Source organism: Periophthalmus magnuspinnatus, chromosome 6, assembly GCF_009829125.3.
Source record: "Periophthalmus magnuspinnatus isolate fPerMag1 chromosome 6, fPerMag1.2.pri, whole genome shotgun sequence".
NCBI lineage: Eukaryota > Metazoa > Chordata > Actinopteri > Gobiiformes > Gobiidae > Periophthalmus > Periophthalmus magnuspinnatus.
Window position 1 is genome coordinate 23,364,005 of NC_047131.1, and position 18,298 is coordinate 23,382,302.

Below are 18,298 nucleotides of genomic sequence, written 5' to 3' on the forward strand. Positions count from 1 at the left end.
CTTTGCCTGACCATGAGGGGGGTTATGTTGTTTAGTGGCTTTCAAAGAAATCACATCACAATTAGTTTGTCATGGTATTAAAGTTGAAGTTTTGAATACCAGTTATAAACCATTTTTGTTGTTGAGAATAATCTGAATCAATCATATTGTATCCACAATGGCTGAACTCGTCAATATCACAACAATCTTACTACATACATAAAAGTGTATAGCCATACAGTGCCCTGCAATTACTCAAGTCTACAGGGGTCAGCAACTTCATGGTCATTTGTGAAAACAGATTTCAGTTCAGATTTCAGTATATATATATATATATAGTTTTGTTTTGTTTTGTTTTGTTATGAATAATCAGAATGTATCTAATCAAATCAGATGAAAGGATCCGTGCCCTAATATATCAACTTCATGTTGTCTTTATCAATATTCATAACATCTTTGGTCTTCCTTGAGGCCTCTAGTCCACATTGGTAACCATCCCTCTTATGTACTTACCCAAGCCCTCTCAGTATCTAGTCTCTCAAACATCAAATATCATCGACAGATGCATTTGTTCATAATCCAGATTAACAACATCTACCACAGTGTCACCAGTACCAACCCACACAACATACCCAATCTCTCCATTGTCTGAAAGTTGCATATCATGGTAAATAAGAAGGAGTAATGTTTCTTTTGTGAACATAATAGGTAATTTTAAAAGCAAGCCAAGAAAGGTGGTACAAAATTATCTCAAAGTTGCTGACCCCTGGCAAGTGTGTGAGTGTAAATCTGGTAAAAGAAACACTTAATACTGCTGTGCACCAACTACTGTCCAGGAAGTGAGTCCCAGCTAAAAATAGTGCTCCTGATGTCACACTTTTGGAGATTCACGGATTATGCTCCAGCTGCACTTCTTAAGACACAGCCCATGAAGTACATTGGTCCTGTGTTAACACAAAATGCTGCATTATGACTTCACTATAATGTAAAGTTACTATTGGTGCTTAAATGAAATTATGTTTGAACTTTTTAGTTGTTAGTTTACATTATTGGAGTCTAATGTATTTCGGTTACTAATTACATTTCACTTGAACAAGTCTAACACAAATAGGTTCTACTGATGCATTTGCACAATATTAGATTTTGCATTTTGCATACAGATGGAAGACTTAGTGTAATAAACCTTCAGAGACTAAACTTGGACCATGTCTGACCCAATCCAGCTGGGAGATAGGCCTAGATTCTTTGGGCTGGACTACACTTATTGCTCTAAGGAGGTGCATGTGGGAAGGGTTTATTGCCAATACTGATCTAAGTGGTGAGTCTAGACCAGGGACTCACAGACTGGAGTGTGGTCTGAGTCCTGGCTGTGCATAGAGCTGAGGCCAGTGTCTGAGTCCTCATCATTAGTGCAGGACTTGGACAGACCGCGGGCCTGTTCAACCCAGGTCCCATTGTGGTCCAGCTCTGCTCCAGACCCCACTGTCCCCTCAGTCCCTCCAGTCCCATCAGTCCCCAGTCCCATGTCTCGAGGCTTCTCCCCTGAGTCCTCCCGGGCCAGGAGGTCCAGCAGCTCCAACAGGTCTTGCTCACGGTGTTGCCACTGCACTAGACTGGAGTCCAGTTGAGCCCGGGTGGAATCCAGGTCAGTCTTGAGTCTGAGTCCAATGTAAAGGCTGGTGTCCAACTCAGTTCGGATCCTCTCCTGTTCTAGAGCCAGCTCATTCTCAGAGACACCATCCGCGTGCACGTACGGCTCTGTCACATCACATGCACGAGCCCCCTCTATCATTTGTTCTCCAGAAACATCCCCCGGTACCACCTCGTCACGCCTGCGCTCCATCCAACGGTGGTTGAGTTCTTCCTGGATCTCAGCAGTGATGTGGTCTACGAGCTCCTCGCGCTCAGTCAGCTCATCCTGCACACGCACAAGCTCCTCACAGCACAGAGCATACTCCTCAAACTGCGCTAGCACTTCCTGCATGCTGCGCCGCTCTTCTGCTGTTCCAATCTCTGCCGCATCTTGGAGGTAGGTGTCCTGGACGTAGTTGAGGCCGTGACGCTGCACGCGCTCCAGGTGCACCTTAGCCTCATATCGCTCAATATCCCGGTCCAACTCACGCATGCGCTGAAGCTGCTGTCGGATGGTGTGGTCCTGGGAGACCACCAGATGGACCAAGGTCTCCATCCGTTCCACTGATGCCTGATCCTTGTTTGCCACCTGTTCCTTTTTCCGGTTCATTTTGTCCAGCTTCCGGAAAGCTTTGCGCACCACGCGCCGTTGTTTTTCCTGTGACACCGTGGTCCAGCCATGTCCCCGGGGTCCTGCCGGGCTATCTTTGCTCGGGACCACCTTGGCCTCGGCGCTGCGCGGCCCGCTTGGCAAAGAAGCGTCATTACGCACAAGTACAAAACGTACATTCTCCTGCTCGTCGCCCCAAGCAGCCCACAGACGCATCAGGCGCGTTTTGTTGGGCAAAATGCGCTCAAAACCGCGCCATTTCTCCACTATACAGTAGGACTGCTGTGCGCCCAACAGCCGGGCACCCTGCTCCTCCAGAAGTACACGTACCACATCAGCGCAGGTCGTGCGGCGCGTGAGCCCTGACACCAGCTTCTCCTCTCGGCACACCCACACCGAGATCTTGCTCTCTTCTTCCATCAGGACCAGATTCTGGTCAGTGCTCAGCCAGGTTTTTTTCTGAGTCCACAGCTCATGCCCGTCCGCAGCTCATGCGCTCCATCACGCACATGTCCTTGCGCGCGCGAGATGTCCAAGTTTGAAAACAAATAATAAAGTTACTGCGGGTGGGTCTATTCAGTGTCAGTACCGGACCGCATACCCCGTGTCCATGTGTCCTCTATGTGTCTCCTGACCCGTTCCTTTGACCGGCTTTTTGATGCCAGTGAAAAGAGAGGAGCAGGGTGCGTCTAAGCAGCGGGACAGTCTGAGTGAGAGTGAGGCACTGAACAGAAACAGAGGCTGTTCTGGGGCTGCTGGGACACGCCCCCACACTTCTCTCTTTCACACGCACGGTCGAAGCTCAGGTGAAAACGTCAGACTGAACTTTCAAAGGGACGTACGTATCATTTTGAAATGTGCGCACGCCATGTTAAATAGGTCTGCAGCCTTGAAAAAATGGATAGATGTGAGAAAATCAACAAAATCTATGAAAGGAACAATCTATGAAAACAAACCATATATGAAACAAAAGCGAGATAAATCCAGATCAAACAGATAATCTTGGTGCGTCTGTAAACGTCCATATTTGTCTGTGCTTTGCAGGAGACCGGCCCTGACTGAAATCCATAGTCACATAATACATAACAGAGAGGGCATAATCAGCTTTATGCTCTGGAATATGTGTAGTGTAACTTTAGAGATTGGTGCATTAGTCTCGTGGCTGAGCTATAGTGTTGACCCCTGACCTCCGTAGACTCCATTAGACGTCTCGTGACAAGCTCAGATGTGTGTACGTTGGCCCAATAAGTGCTTAGAGTGGCCACTGTAAAGACGATTGCAGTAGGCTTTCAAAGCAAGCACTCACAACGACATTAAGGATTTAACGACACTACTTAAAGGTCCTATGTAACACAAAATATTTTTGTGAGCTTTAAGTCATATTATATTGTTGTTGCCTCATCAAAAACATACCTGGAGTCGTTTTTTGCTTCATTCACACATTACTGAGTAAACCTTTTTTTTTAATTAGTCTGTCTACATCTCCTCAAAGCTCAAAATACTCTGTTCCACGTTGTGATGTCATGTAGTGGTAGTTTTCAAGTTAACAAGTACCTTTTACTTTTTATTCAGTAGATCAGAAATTCCAAGGCTGAAATCATACAGATCATTTTAGTGAAGGTGTATGGAGTTTAAAAACATATTTGAGCACTTCCTGTATTACCACATGACATCACAAGGTGGAACAGAGTGTTTTCCTTTTGAGAGAAGAACTCCAAATATTCAGAGTTTGTATGTTAAACGTGTGTGTGTAACCAAAACAAAACTCCCGGTATGTTTTTGATGAGAAAACATGATAACATGGATCAGAAATAGTGTATTATGGGCTCCTTGGTGACACACTCATGTTACTGTACCATTAGCTTATTATTGTTTGACGCCAAATATGTTTTAAATTCAAGGATCGCGTCATAAGTCTATTTGTCTGGTAACATGAAACACCAGAGCACTTTATTCTTTGACACAGTCTCCCTCTGGTGGTCGTAAATAATAATGACAGTTCTACCATGTTAGGAGTCATATTATAAAGTTTTAATGTACTTTTGTACAAAGCAAAATGTTGCATCTAGTCATCAGTCTATATATGCTATGTATTTATGTATTTATAGGTTCTATGCACAAATATCTTTCCATCCAATATTAGTGAATGTGCTCTTGGGCTGTGTAGGCTATATGTGACATTACATGAAACAGACAGAACAAAGTAGCACAGTTTTGAACTGACCATTTATTTCAAGTGAATAGCATATGGGTACAAAGTTTCTACAAAGCTAGAAAATATCTACCATACTTGTAGCCATGAGGGAGGGGTTACAAAGCGAAGATCAGACCCTGTGCAGTACCAACACACACCACTAGGCGGGGATTCTTCTAAAGATACTCTCACAAAATTGGATAAACATTAGTATATCAAATATACACAACATCTGTAATAAAGGTTATTGTCACTTTTATACAAAGCACCATAGAAACCCTCTAGTGCACACACAGGCTGCACTGGGTCCGAATATTCAAGGCCATTTTGGATTTGTGATTACAGACAGGACTTGAGTGCCACATGTAGGATTTCAGAAAAGCAGATAAATATGCAGCTGGCACAGACAAGACAACAGTAACAATACAACGAGGAAATCTTGACAACTTCAAAAACAGCTTCACTTTTAAACAAAAATTATAACATTTAAAAAAGATGTAACCGTCAGTGGCTGTCTACGTGCTGAATGAGATCTGTATGTTTTAAGACCATTACTATTAAGGAGTCATTTTATATTCAGTGCGTACTTTGATTATCTTCAAACAAACAAATCATTGCAAGTTCATAGTGCCTTTTTTCCTTTGTTGCTAAAACAATACATTTCTTTGTATTTTATAGTGCTTTCAAATGCACAAAACTCATTGAATTCATTCTATCAATAATCTAACCTTATTAGCATGAATAACTTGATTTTTACCCAATCTTTAATGTGTCAATATGTTACTGCAAAACTGTACAATGCCAACAAAATTGCATTCTTCAGAATTCCACAAAATTGCCATCAACACTGATTAATTAGGATCCTATTCATTACCTACATGGCTACTTAACACAGTACACAAATCTGATAATATTTTCAAGTTTAAAAAAATAAAAAATTGACACCTTGATCGTTCAATTGTGTCAGGGTAAATGACCCCTTAATAGTTGTAAGTAGTTGTGCCAGTACTCCATTGCCCTGGTAGTGTTTGTAGTGATATAATAATGGGTGTCTTTGGTCAGGCAGGTGAAGATAGAGTCCAGACTGTCAGCTCAATCCACTATGAGTCCCAGCTCTGTGTTAGCTGACACCATCATGTGACCTCAACAAAAACTCCTGCTGCTGCATGGACCTTTCCAAGAACAACCAAAGCTGGGATTTAGCAGAAAGTTCCTCCAAACCACAAGCAAATCCGAGAGGAAATACACGGCTTCGGGTTAGACTGCACTTGTCACCAGAGGGCCTCAAAGAGCACTTGTAATTTAAAATAAAGACAGCCTATAATAATGACCATTGTGCTTAACATCAAATCTAGTCAGGCTTATGTTTTTCACACACAGAACGAATAAGGCTGGCCCCAAAACAAACCAATTAGCATGACGTTTGTAAAAATTATCCTAGCACTTAAAACATGTGCATTTGTCGAATAATATTTTTTCATCCCAAATGACTGCTCCCATTCAAAGGCACTTCATGCAGCTGAAGCATGTCTGCTTTTTTGGTTTTTGATAAAAGAAATGTTTATTTCTATTGTTTATTTTATATAATAATCTATCAATGCAAAATTTTTACTCTTTTTAATTTGTTTTTACAGAGAGATGGATAGATTCTGTTTTGGGCCATTTGAAAATGGTTAGTGATCTATATATACAGTATGTTAAAGCTTTACTTCTGTCCGGCATATAAACATGATTAATTTGATACATTATGACTTGTATTGGCATCAGAGTGCTTCAAAATGGGCATTTGACTTTTTTGACATTTATTCCCCCATCTAAAACCCATTTAAATGATACCTGAATTGTTTTAAATCTCTTAATTACATTATTTTAGATATCTTGAATTAAAATATAGTCTATACGTAACTATTGATAATCGTGTTTAGATGCTTCAGTCATTTCAACATACAAGAGGTGGGTAAAATGTGATTCATCTCTTTGGGACAGACCTTTTTGTGTTAGAAGACACACATTTAGTTTTCTGTACAAAATCACTGCAGATAGTAGTGTTATTATTTCTTCTGAATATTGGTGAAACACAGGGTCTGAACTTCGGTTTCCATTGACAGGTTTTACGCACACACACACATACATATATTAGGCCAGTCATGTTTTTCCAATCACCTGAGAGGAATTTCCCAAATAGGACCAAGCCCCAATTCACCACCATTGAAAGCAAAAATACAAAATGGTTGTTGATTCTTGGGGTGGTGATGTTTTGGTCGTGTTTTTGTTGCGAATCCTCTTGGTCAATTGATATAGTCTTGCCATCCTGCCATGTCCACCTCTCAAACAGGACTATGGGGCAGCGTTAAACAAGGCAGCTGGTTCCTTCACTAAAGTATTTGGCTGAAAGACTCTTCAGAAGGCCATCGTTGTAGCATGGGACGGGGTAAGTTTGTGTTATTCCTTGACCAAGCGGTAAATGTGGTGTTGTGCCCCATGTTCATTGTTGGACACTTCAAACACACACGCCATGCACAGCAGTGTCTCCTGGGTCTCTCTGTTGCTCACCACCTGAGATAAGGAATTAAATTGTGTTAATAATCTGGATATTAGGGCTGTAGTCGTTTATATGATTACTGTTGGCAGTTGACCAAAATTGCATTTATCAAATTATTCTGTTATTGGCATTTTAAAAGGTTTGAGTTTACAGTAGAAGAGTGAGTCAGCTGGAGAGTTTGGAGTGAACCTTGAGTTCAGTCTTCCTTTTTACAAATGAAGGCAGTACTTCCCATTACGCATAGTTATTATTATATTATTATTGTCAGATACAGGGTTAGATTATGGAGATAGAAGATTGCATGCACCACACTTCCTTTAGTTGAATGTATGCACAGGGCATATTTTTAGTCAACCAAGAAATTCTTAAGTTGAAATCAACCTGACTGAATATCCAATTACTATATAAGTCTTAGTAATTATTCCTATAAATAAATATCTGAACACATCTTCATTTGTTATATACAATATACATTATATTACTATATGCACTTTATTGTGTATAAAGAGCTGTCATGATAAACTTGTTATTCCACTTCTATAGTTAATTCTGTAGCATTGACAGCATTTATAAACATTTCTTTTACGTTACATTTCATCTGTTTCACACAGTACAGAGGTGTAGACATGGTATGGCATAGATATGCTCCTCAGGTTTGTATTGTGCCTGATGAAAGCAAGTATCTGTTTGGTGATGTAAAATATAGAACGGAAAAGGGATTTTCACATATTTAATCCACACATATGGGCCATGGATGAATACTGATAATCTCCTTTTTTCATATGAATGTGGCATTGTATTGTATTGTGTAGCTTTTTAGAGAAAAGCAGTGACTTCTTATTTTGTAATTGATAAATAGAATGAATAGACTGGTCTAAGATGTATTTTATACCTTTTTTATACCTCTTAAGTACCACTAAAGAAATTATTTAGCTTTCCAGAACTAAAACAGGACAAATCCAGGTCTGGTGTCTACCCATGACTACAGAAGTGAGGACTAACACAAAAGAGAACAAAAATATATAAATATATTTGTCTATGCTAATTATTCAAGAACTGCAAAAGACACAAAGTTCCACTAAAGGCAGAGTTTGAAACAAAAGTGAAACCAAAGTTTGAGACACACTAGCTTAGAATATACTAACAAATCAAAAACTACTTATTGTAAATTGCGTCCTTACCAGCAGAATAGTGAAATTCTCGAGCACACTGTTCATCATGTACTTCTCAGGCAGGTGCTTGAGTTTGTGGATGAAGTTGATCATGTATTCGCACATTGGGGAACGGCTGATTCTGTAGACGAAGCGACCATTTTCAAAGCGGGCGTACTCCGTCTAAAACAAAACAACTTAGTATCTGCGGACCCTTGCGGTACCAGGGCAATGTACTTTAAAGGTGGAGAGACCTTACCTCCACTTTTTCCACCACCTGTTTGCCAAAGGAGCAGACCTTGGTGGAGCAGGTGATGGTCATGTTTTCAGAGCTCTCGTACTGACTGGTGACGCCATAGAAGGCAGCTGGGTCATCTTGTACATTATAGTTCAGGTCCGCCTAGAAACAATAAAGCACAAGAATTATTAGCTACACTTGTTCCTGGCTTTTGATCAGGGCATTCACAGCAAACCATGGCATTTTTTTAAAACAGATTCCTATTTTGTTAATGGAGACTGGAGAGTAATATAATTGTTGTTTTTGTCAAATAGATTATTAAAATTGATAATTTGCAGTGTAATCTTTCGAACAAGGAAATAATGTGATAATTCTGCACTTGTATGTAGGCCTGTCATGATAACACATTCTGAAGCATGATTTTTAAATAGATAGGGTCATTAAAAGACCTGAGCTGCAACAAATACATAGCAGAATGAACCTATAATTAGCCATTCAACCCTGTATAGCTCAAATCTTCTCGTATTATAACAAAAATAACAAAAATCTCCCCATTTTTGCAAAGACATTGGTTACACAATAAAAATATATTGTTTCAGATTTCATATATTGAACGATAAGTCGATTGTTGCTGCAGGCCTACTTGTGCGGTAAATGTTACAGTCCATTCACTTTTTATGCAATACTTGTTGGCCTGTCACAATAACACACTTTGAAGAGCAATATATTGCAGACAAACGATAATGCCATTAACACAATAACCCTAAACCAGGATTATCTTCCCCAAAAAACTAGTATATACACATAATTAATAGTTAATTTGTATGTATTCAGTCATGGAAGTTATTCATTAACGTTATTTATTATGTTTCCAACAGTCTATTATTGAGAGATACGTCACCTACTTTAATTTAATCTGTTTGTTCTGTTCATTTTAAGTCTGCAGATTCCCTACCATTTCTCTATGTAAATAATCATTTGAATAGTCATTTAATTTCAATTATGATTTATACAAATGCAACTATCATGTTCCATAATCAAGCAGCTGCTACTCATTTATTATGACATCTCTTGTACATTGCAGGTAACTTGCTCCCACTGTTCCATGTTTATCCGGGGAGTATTGATGTTTGTGTCTGAGTGCTGTATTCGTGTGATCAGAGGCGCTCTATTGCAGAGGAGGGTGTTGTGAGGTGTGAAGAAAGAGCAGCGAGGTGCGACATACAGGTGAGGCCCATGACTCAGGGGCCGAGCAGGTGTTCAAACAAAGCAGAGCACGCAGACACCAACACCTCCACTTCTCAGGTGATGCACGCACACAACTACACACACACACACACACACACACAAAAACACTATGCACGCAACAATACAAAGAAGCAGACTGGTGAGGAAGAATGAACGGAAAGAAGGGATTGAAAAGAGGAAAGGCCTTTGGTCACAAAGTTCCCAGGATGAAAATGTTTTGACCTGGCATCTGGGAAAATGACTTCTGCCAGAAAGAAGTGAGTCAAACTCATGCTTGACAACAATGAATGCCACTGAAGTCCCATTTTTAGGAGTTTTTATCACAAATCATTCAAAGTAACAAGGAATTTTTCTTATAAAATATTTTGAATTTCAACTCAATTTTCAACAGCAACTAGAGATGGGCATACATTGCATATCACATTGCATACATACAGTGGTCCCTCCTTTATCGTTATGTTCTAAAACTAACCCGCAATAGGCGAAATCCATGTAGTCAGCTTTATTTTTTACAATTATTATATATGTAAGGCTGTAAACCCCTCACTACACACTTTATACACTTTTCTCAGACAGGCATTAACATTTTCTCACATTTCTCTCTTGTTTAAACACTCTCAAAGTTCAGTGCAGAATGTTTCATCAACATTGTAGGTTTTGTTGGGGGGAAAAAAACCTGCAAACATACAGCACTTCAGAGTCACACTGATAGTGATATATGTGATATAGTGAGGGACAACTGTACACAATAACAGCAACATGTTTGTTCTGAGAGTATGCAACATTAAAATATTACCAACATTATAAAAATAAAAAAGCAATGGTTGAGATGATATTCCTATACTCGTGTGTTCAGTTTTACAGTCTGTTAAGATTTTGTGCAATACTCCAACTAAAAATCTATACAAGCATGTTTGAGCGTGTTTCTAATAAAAATGTGTATGAAATGTGTCAATACGGCCCACCCCTACAGCAGACCTTATGCTGATTGTCAGATAGGTAGTCCAGTATACTTTTTCAACTCCGGTCAGGTAAACACACAGGCGTTCGTTCTAATGCCAGTTGTGTGGAACTCAAAATAATCAATGTTGTCCTCATGTTATTTTGAGCAAGTATATTTTTTTTACATGGAGCCTTCAAAATTATACTTCCTATTCGCTAGATAGGAACCAAACAAAGCTTTTCATAAACGTCCTACCTATATCTTTCTGTCTGCTTGATGATATGACAGTAACACAATAGAATGAATGAAAGAAAACATCTGTATGTGTCTGTATTTGTGCATTTCTCACCCAGAACTTAATCAGGTAGAATGCATTTTGTGGGCCTTTGCTGAATAGCTCCTTCAGACCTCCTTTCTTCTCAGGGAACTTGTCGTAGATTTGTCTGATGTCCACACACTCCAGGAGGGGGTCGCTGTAGCTCGGGCTCGACTGGCTGATATGCACAAACAGGTGCTTGTTGTACTGAGGAGGAAGATAGTGAACAGTGAGGCACAATGGGAAATATCTTAAAGGGCCCATATTACACTTTTTTTTTTTTATTTATGTCATAATGTTTTTTCCTCATCAAAAAAGTTGTGTTTTGTTTCATTCACATGTTTAACAAACAAATCCTGCATATTTAGGCTGATTTCACACTGTAATCCACCTTGTGATGTCATGTGGTAATACAGGAAGTGCTCCGCTGTGTTTTTAAATTCCATACAACTGCACTTGAATGATCTGGATCATTTCAGCCCTGGAATTCCCAATCTCTACTGAACTAAAGGTAAAAGGCAGCTGTTAACTTCATGACATCAGCATTTTCAGCTTTGGAGATGTAGACAGACTAATAAACTAGGACTGCTCAAACATGTGTGACTCCAGGTATGTTTTGGATGAGGTAACAGCATTATAGCATGGCTTAAAGATCACAAAAATCGATGTTGTGTAATATGGGAGCTTTAATGTTTTATTTATTTATTTTTTATTTGTGTGTGAAATAAAGTTTTGATTGAATATAGCTGTACCTATATATCTGCCTCAATATACAGAAGCAAATAAGCAATTAATGGGTGTTGTTTCAAATGGTGTGGCAGGAACGTAAAATAAACAAGAGCGCTTTGCAACTGGAACAAACGATATGGATGAAATTTATTCAAGCAGTTCGAAAAAGGAAATTATTCAAGACTCAAACTTATAAAAATCTATATACATTGATAGTAAACACTCTCGTAGCTTGTTTACATTTACAATCAAGGTGCGCTGCGCTGCTGTAAAAGTGTATAGGAGGCTTCACTGTCCACACAAAGAGCAACAAGATGAATGGCAGCTGTCGGTGAGTGAGGCTGAGCGATGACACTGAGCCGGGCACTGGCGGGATGACTGATAGACTGGGCCCAGCCGAGATAGAGCTTTACAAAGGTTATCCACACTCAGGGCTGCTCCGCTCCACAATCCTATCTGTCATCTGTGTTTACACCATAAACCAGTGTCCATTGTGTCCACGCTCTGTGTGTGTGTGTCTGTGTGCTGGTACTTACTGCCTCCTGCTCCCTCTGACTCTCCAGGAACGAGGAGAACTCCACCAGTCGGAGTTTGTTGGTCCCGATGGAGCGGCCCTGCCATGCTGGCTCTCTGTGCGTCTGGGCGGCAGCGGGCGGTTCGTAGCCTGCACCATATTCAACAAATTAGCATTCACTGAATTTTTCATTGCTGTCATCTATTTCATACCTGTCATTACTGCATTAACATATGAATGAAAATTTATTTAGCAAGGTTTACAATATTCAAAATCAAAGTAAGCTGCAAGTAAATGGTATTTGTATAGCACTTTTCACAGATAAAGATAACAAAGCAGCAACATAGAGCACTCAGTATGAAATGTATAATGAAGGCGTTTCATGTGTAAAAAGCAGCAGCAACATTTAAGGAGCCATTAAACAACTCCCTCTACTGGTAAAAGTGAGAACAGACACTTCCCACACAGATACCTTTCTCATACTGAAATAATCACAATATCATTATCGGATTCTGCTGCACTAAAAATGTCCCCAGTGCATCAGATTTATCAAAAAGGCTGAAAGGGCAAGGGACAATTGTAAGTTTTTTATCATCACTGTCTAAAATCTATGTATTTTTTGCTATGTAATATCCCCCAAAATATACAACTGGTATCTTTTAGCATGATGTCTCCCATTCTTCGATATTGTAACTAATATAATTTACCACAAACTAAAATGAAATCCAGTTGCTTGCACCCTAAAGCTACAACTCACAAATAATGACATCACCTTATTCTTCTGTCTATATTCACTACCACAGACCAGGATCCTGCTGCTCACACAATACCCTCCCCATAGACGACCTGTCGCCCTAATGGCTGCCCACAGTACTGCGTGTTCGCTCCACAGAAAGGAGATAATGATGATCCAGTGGTCCTGCTCACCTGGGATGGTGGTGGTCCCTGCTGTCTGAACGGGGTAGGCTTGCTGCGAGAAGGGCTTGATGCTGTGAGAGGACCAGGCAGACACGGGCGTTACAAAGAAAGAAGTGGTGACATTATGCTCTACAGTCTTTTAAAGTCAGATGGGGACAGTGGCGGCGGCGCAGGGGTCAAGAGACAGTGAATTGAGTAAAGCAGACCTGCTCTATTTCCTACCATTATCATTTTCACCATCAGCTCACCGCAGCTCATCTCCACCATTGAGCTGGAGTGTATAAGAGAGATACAGAACAATGCAGCAACACTGAACCGTCTCTGGCTATTGACTTCTCATAGAGTTAGAGTAGCAGGGTAGTAGCTTTAAAAGGACAAAATTACTTCATTTTACAGAAATCATGTGGTATCTGCGAAAAAGAAATAATGCCTTATGACAAAGCCTTACCATAGCCTCATGTTTTTAGTTATTTAGTTATTTTGGCAGCTTGTTTGTTAATTCACCTGTTTGAACTGTGTTCCAAGAAACTGTAATGCAACAAAGCAAGCTGAGGAGAAATGATTTATTGTTTTTATGTAGATTTGTAAGATAATAATGAACGAGGAAGTGATTTATTTCCGCACCATTGTGAGATACTGCTGAATTCAAACACCAGCCACAAGGAGTCAGTAAAAGGAAAAAAGAAGTTTAGGTTTACAATAATGTAGTCTTCATCATTGTTAGATATTAAAATTTTGGATATTGAGCTAGATGCCAAGATACCATTATCATTGCAAGACACGGCCCATGTCATAAGATTCTGTGATGTCAGTGCTTCTAATAATTTGTATTTTTACTATTGTTATTTTTTTATTTCTTTGTGTATAATTTGAATGAAGCATATTGAGTCGTACAAAAGGGAAAAAAATACCACACACTATTTATCTACGCTCCTCCTCTATCTGTGTAAGTAAAAGGTCAATGTGACTCACTCTTCTGCGGTAGAGCTGGACTGTCCTCCGGGGATCATGCCCTGCCACAGCTGTAATTGAATACACACATACATTAGCTTAGCGACACGTGGCTAGGACATAACAACTGTGTATCTGGAGGTGCTGCTACCTGTGTGTTGCCAGGGAAGCTGGCTCGGACAATCCCAGGCAGCAGCTTACTGTGGATGGCTGTGGCTGAGACTATCTGGGCGGACGACATGGATGAGATGCTCTGCAGGGCTTTCTCCTTTGCATTCTGGTCCTGTGGTCAAAACAATCATCTATCAATCATTATTAGCAACTAAAATTTAGCTTGATACTGCATACATGTACACATCATTCTGTATTACAATACGGGGAACAAAAGTGTAATGTAATTAATTACAAATGGGAATGTCCTTTTTAGTGATAATCGTAAGCTGGATTTAATAAAGCTGATACCAGATACAAACATACATACTACAGGAGAGATAAAGACACAATGGAAATTAAGGAAAATTTGTGAATAAAAGTAGTTGTTTTTGTTTCTTCTCACATTAATATTGATATTGTGACATTACTGAGTAGAAATCTCTTTGAAAGCGGTCAATAAAAACAGCGTAGGTAAAAATATGTTTCCTGTTGTGGCAGATGCCAGAATAATCATTTGACACAGTGACAGGTGTCCAGACAGAGCCTGCCCTGACAGCAGCCCAGCCCCTGCCAATGAGACACACTGACACATACCAGTCAGACATGGGAAAATATACACTAATGTATTTGTTTTTTTAGGACCATGTGAGATGCAAATATGCAACTAAAAGTACAACAGCAGAAGCTCAGTTGAGCTGAGCACTGTCTGCAGAAGCCAAAGAAACACTAATTGGCAGTTTCACTCAGTTTAATTGGCACAGAGTAATACCTCCTCCAGGGAGAGATAATAACATTATACAAGGGCTGACATGAATGGGGTTTTATTACAAATGGTATTATAATGTGCTGGGTTTTAACCAATAACTTATCACTCTTTGGCATTTCATTTAAGGACATGCCACTTTAAATATTATCATTTAAGCTGAGAAAAGATCTATGTAAACATAGTTTTTTCTCCATAACTCTAAATATTATATGTAAATATTTTGTGTCAATTGTTTATTTTATGTATTTATTTATTTATTTATTTGAATTTACATGTTTAATTTATATATGTACATATTATTGTATGATCAGTATTATGATATAAGATGTGGCATTTTTGATATCTGAGTGATAATTTGCATCAAATTAAAATGTTAGATCGTGGAACACCATTGTAAAAATAAAAATAATACATAAAAATTGGCTGCCTACTCACCCTTATCTAAGGCCTCTCGGTATCAATTTACAGACCCAGCCAACAGACTACAGGCTGCCTAGACCTGTTGCCCAGCTCCCATTCCCCTTGATAATTATGTGTCCTTGGACAATAGGGCTATATAGAGCATTTCATAGCAATCAAATGCTTAACTGCACTGCGTTATGTAATCCTCTATTAGCCATAGAGATACTGTTTCAAAGAAGCCGTCTTGAAGAACCATCTGTCATTTGTTTTATGACGACAAACATCACCGCAGTCCGGCTCTGTGTTCCCATTCAGCTTTCCGAGCACTCTTCCCGGAAAACAAGCGCTCCTTTGTTGCTTTACACGAAGTTAATTACAACCAACAGAGAGGAGAGAGAGAGGGAGCGAGGGAGGAGGAGAGAGAGATTAATAGACTAGGAACAAATGAATGGGATGTATGGACATAAGAGGATGACAGGAAGACGGGGAGGGGCCCACAGGAGGTGGAGCACTGTCTAAAAACCTTAACAGAGCTAATTAGACACCTAGGATACAGGGACTGCTGTGACAGGCATCCATCCAAGCCAGGAGTTAACAAGCAAGCAGTGGGTTCAGACTGCTCTTGAGCCAGTACCACATTCACTCATTAAGTTTCCATGTGGTATTAAAGCAGGCCACACACTGAACAGTAACCAGGCTTTTGCCCTAATTCCTGCCTTGCTGACAATCCATGAACAGCGGTAATTATTGTAAGGGTTGTGCAGATTATCTACAAACATGCTGTTGTGGGCTGAGTCACTAATAGAGAAAGCTACTTGTGCGAATAAGGAATCGGTAGTTGGTGCTGGCTGAAACAGTGGTGTATTTGCTTTATTATGGAGAATGCATGGCCTCAAAACTTGCAATCTTATTATAAACCTATTAGGAAAATTATTACTGATTATATAACTGTTGTTTTTTTGACTGGCTGACATCATTATTATATTGAATTACATCTTCTAAACCTGTAACTATCAAAAATAGCAATACTTTATATCAAAAAAGTTATTGCAAAATACAATAAAATAAAATAAACTATTAATAAAGCACATTTTTACCATTTATCAACGGAGCAACATGTCCCTTTTAGAGTGTTTAACTGAGTTGCAAAGATGTTGATGGTTAATTTTTTTTTTTTTTTCATTTCAATCATGTTGATTTGGTGTAGCTGGCACTTTTTACGGTATGTTTATCTACAGCTGCCATTAGCCAACTTCCACTAATCAGCTGCAATGTCATGTAAACACTCAAATAAGGTCATTCAAATCAGCTAATGTGACATACAATGAATGATTTGTTTACATGATACAGCCATAGACTGATATATACAACTATACCATTAAAATATTAATTTGCAATAAACTTTTGGCAACATACCACCACCAAATTCAGATTGATTTGGTGTAGTTGGCACTCAAACTATCTGTTTACCCACAGTTGCCATTAGCCAAACTCCACTAATCAACTGCAAATGCACCAACATGACTTCCTGTTCATGGAAATGGGAGTAAACACTTTAAATGCCCTAGGCTCTCTTCACAGTTCCTTACCTTTAGTTTGGACTGAAATTCCCGGGATTTTCTTCTGGCTAAGACCTGGATGTGACTGGATACCTGGAAGAAAGCAGTAGCGAGGGAGAGAGGAGAAAGAGGAGGGGAGAGGAGACAGGACCAAACAGTGAGTTGCCATGGTTATGAAAGGCAGCTGCCACACAAGGAGGGCACACACACACACACACTCGTCCTGACAACAACACAGAGACAATATATGACATCTTCAGAGCAACAATGACAAACAGTTGGAGACACGAGGCAACTACTCCCCCCACGTTACATGGTCAGGTGAGGCCACATTATGTCATTTGATATAGCAACTTCTTTAGAATGCTCTTGTACCATGATAAATTGTAGATGTGAAAATACAGCATCACAGTGCAATGACAGTTCTTGCACTTGTTTTTTAAAATATTTTTTTATATCGTAAAAGTCTTATCGTCAAACTTTTTATTTAGTTTAAAATATAGTAAATGTTTTATTTTGTTTGAAATTTAGTACATGTATTTGCCATCACGATTAACAGTTAATCATTTGTAGAAAAATGCAAAGTAGGAATAGGCATACAACTCTTGTTTGCTCATTGTTGTTACAAATGTGATTTACTTTAATGAAAAATTAATAATGAACAAAGTTGGATTAAAAATATCCGTAGTAGTCAAGTTACTCATCTTATTGTAAAGTCCATAAGGGCAAGAGTGCAGCAGACTCACCACAGCTACATTATATCAGTATGACATTTGATGGCTGGAGCAGACAGACAGAGTGTGATTGGATGTCACTGTCCTCCATAGTTACCTGTTTCCTCGTCCGCGTCTTGCCCGTTCGCAGCTTGATGTATCTGGCTATCAGCTCATTCCGACCTGGGGGAGACAGAGAGAAGAAGAGAATTGAACATTAATAATGTTGCTCTCAAACCGTCCAATAAAAAGCAGTGATTTCAAGCAGACAATCACAGCACAAATCATATGACCTAGCAAACAACTTAGCGCCTGATTTAGCGCTGTTGACCCCGTGACCCTGTGACGTGCCGTTTCACAGAGCCGCGCTGTAATCACCACTGCCCCTGTAGAGCCCCCCCATACACACACACAAGCCTGAATACACATAGAGCAACAATACCGGCATTCACGCAGACTGACCGTCCCCTGATTAGAGGACCCAGCAGGCCAGCTGTACCCATGCTTATGAGAGCGCACAGGGACGAGCGCGCACCCACACACACACTTCCACTGCTGAATAATTCAAGCCATTCAATAGGGAGCAGAGCAGACTCAGCATGACCTGGCGAGTATAGATTAGTGAGCTGCAGAGAGACAGGAGAGAGACGAGTAAAAGAGCCAGGCCACAAAACCTGACGCTAGCACAAAGCATGAGTGTCCATATGTAGCACTGGTTAGCAGGACAAATCTGCACCTTA

General features: G+C 39.8%; 2 protein-coding genes across 2 annotated transcripts in view; both read right to left on the reverse strand.

Moving 5' to 3' along the window:
• Positions 1–388: 388 nt before the first annotated feature.
• On the reverse strand, positions 389–2,915 carry rassf10a (Ras association domain family member 10a). The gene has a single exon (XM_033968694.2). The coding sequence runs from the start codon at positions 2,639–2,641 to the stop codon at positions 1,304–1,306; it is 1,338 nt and encodes a 445-aa protein (XP_033824585.1). The 5' UTR covers positions 2,642–2,915; the 3' UTR covers positions 389–1,303.
• Positions 2,916–4,429: 1,514 nt separating this feature from the next.
• Positions 4,430–18,298, reverse strand: part of tead1a (TEA domain family member 1a) — a 31,972-nt gene continuing 18,103 nt past the window's right edge. Inside the window, exons 3-12 of the mRNA XM_033968455.2 lie at positions 17,677–17,741; positions 16,876–16,938; positions 14,117–14,248; positions 13,987–14,036; positions 13,024–13,085; positions 12,119–12,246; positions 10,887–11,060; positions 8,368–8,508; positions 8,139–8,291; positions 4,430–6,971 (exon numbers count right to left, since the gene is read on the reverse strand). Coding sequence (XP_033824346.1) covers positions 6,858–6,971; positions 8,139–8,291; positions 8,368–8,508; positions 10,887–11,060; positions 12,119–12,246; positions 13,024–13,085; positions 13,987–14,036; positions 14,117–14,248; positions 16,876–16,938; positions 17,677–17,741 — 1,082 coding nt within the window. The 3' untranslated portion in view covers positions 4,430–6,857. The remainder of the gene's footprint in view (positions 6,972–8,138; positions 8,292–8,367; positions 8,509–10,886; positions 11,061–12,118; positions 12,247–13,023; positions 13,086–13,986; positions 14,037–14,116; positions 14,249–16,875; positions 16,939–17,676; positions 17,742–18,298) is intronic.

What these genes read in the sequence shown, in the direction of transcription:
- rassf10a (XM_033968694.2), bottom strand. Translation starts at nt 2,641, where the DNA reads ATGGAAGAAGAGAGCAAGATCTCGGTGTGGGTGTGCCGAGAGGAGAAG.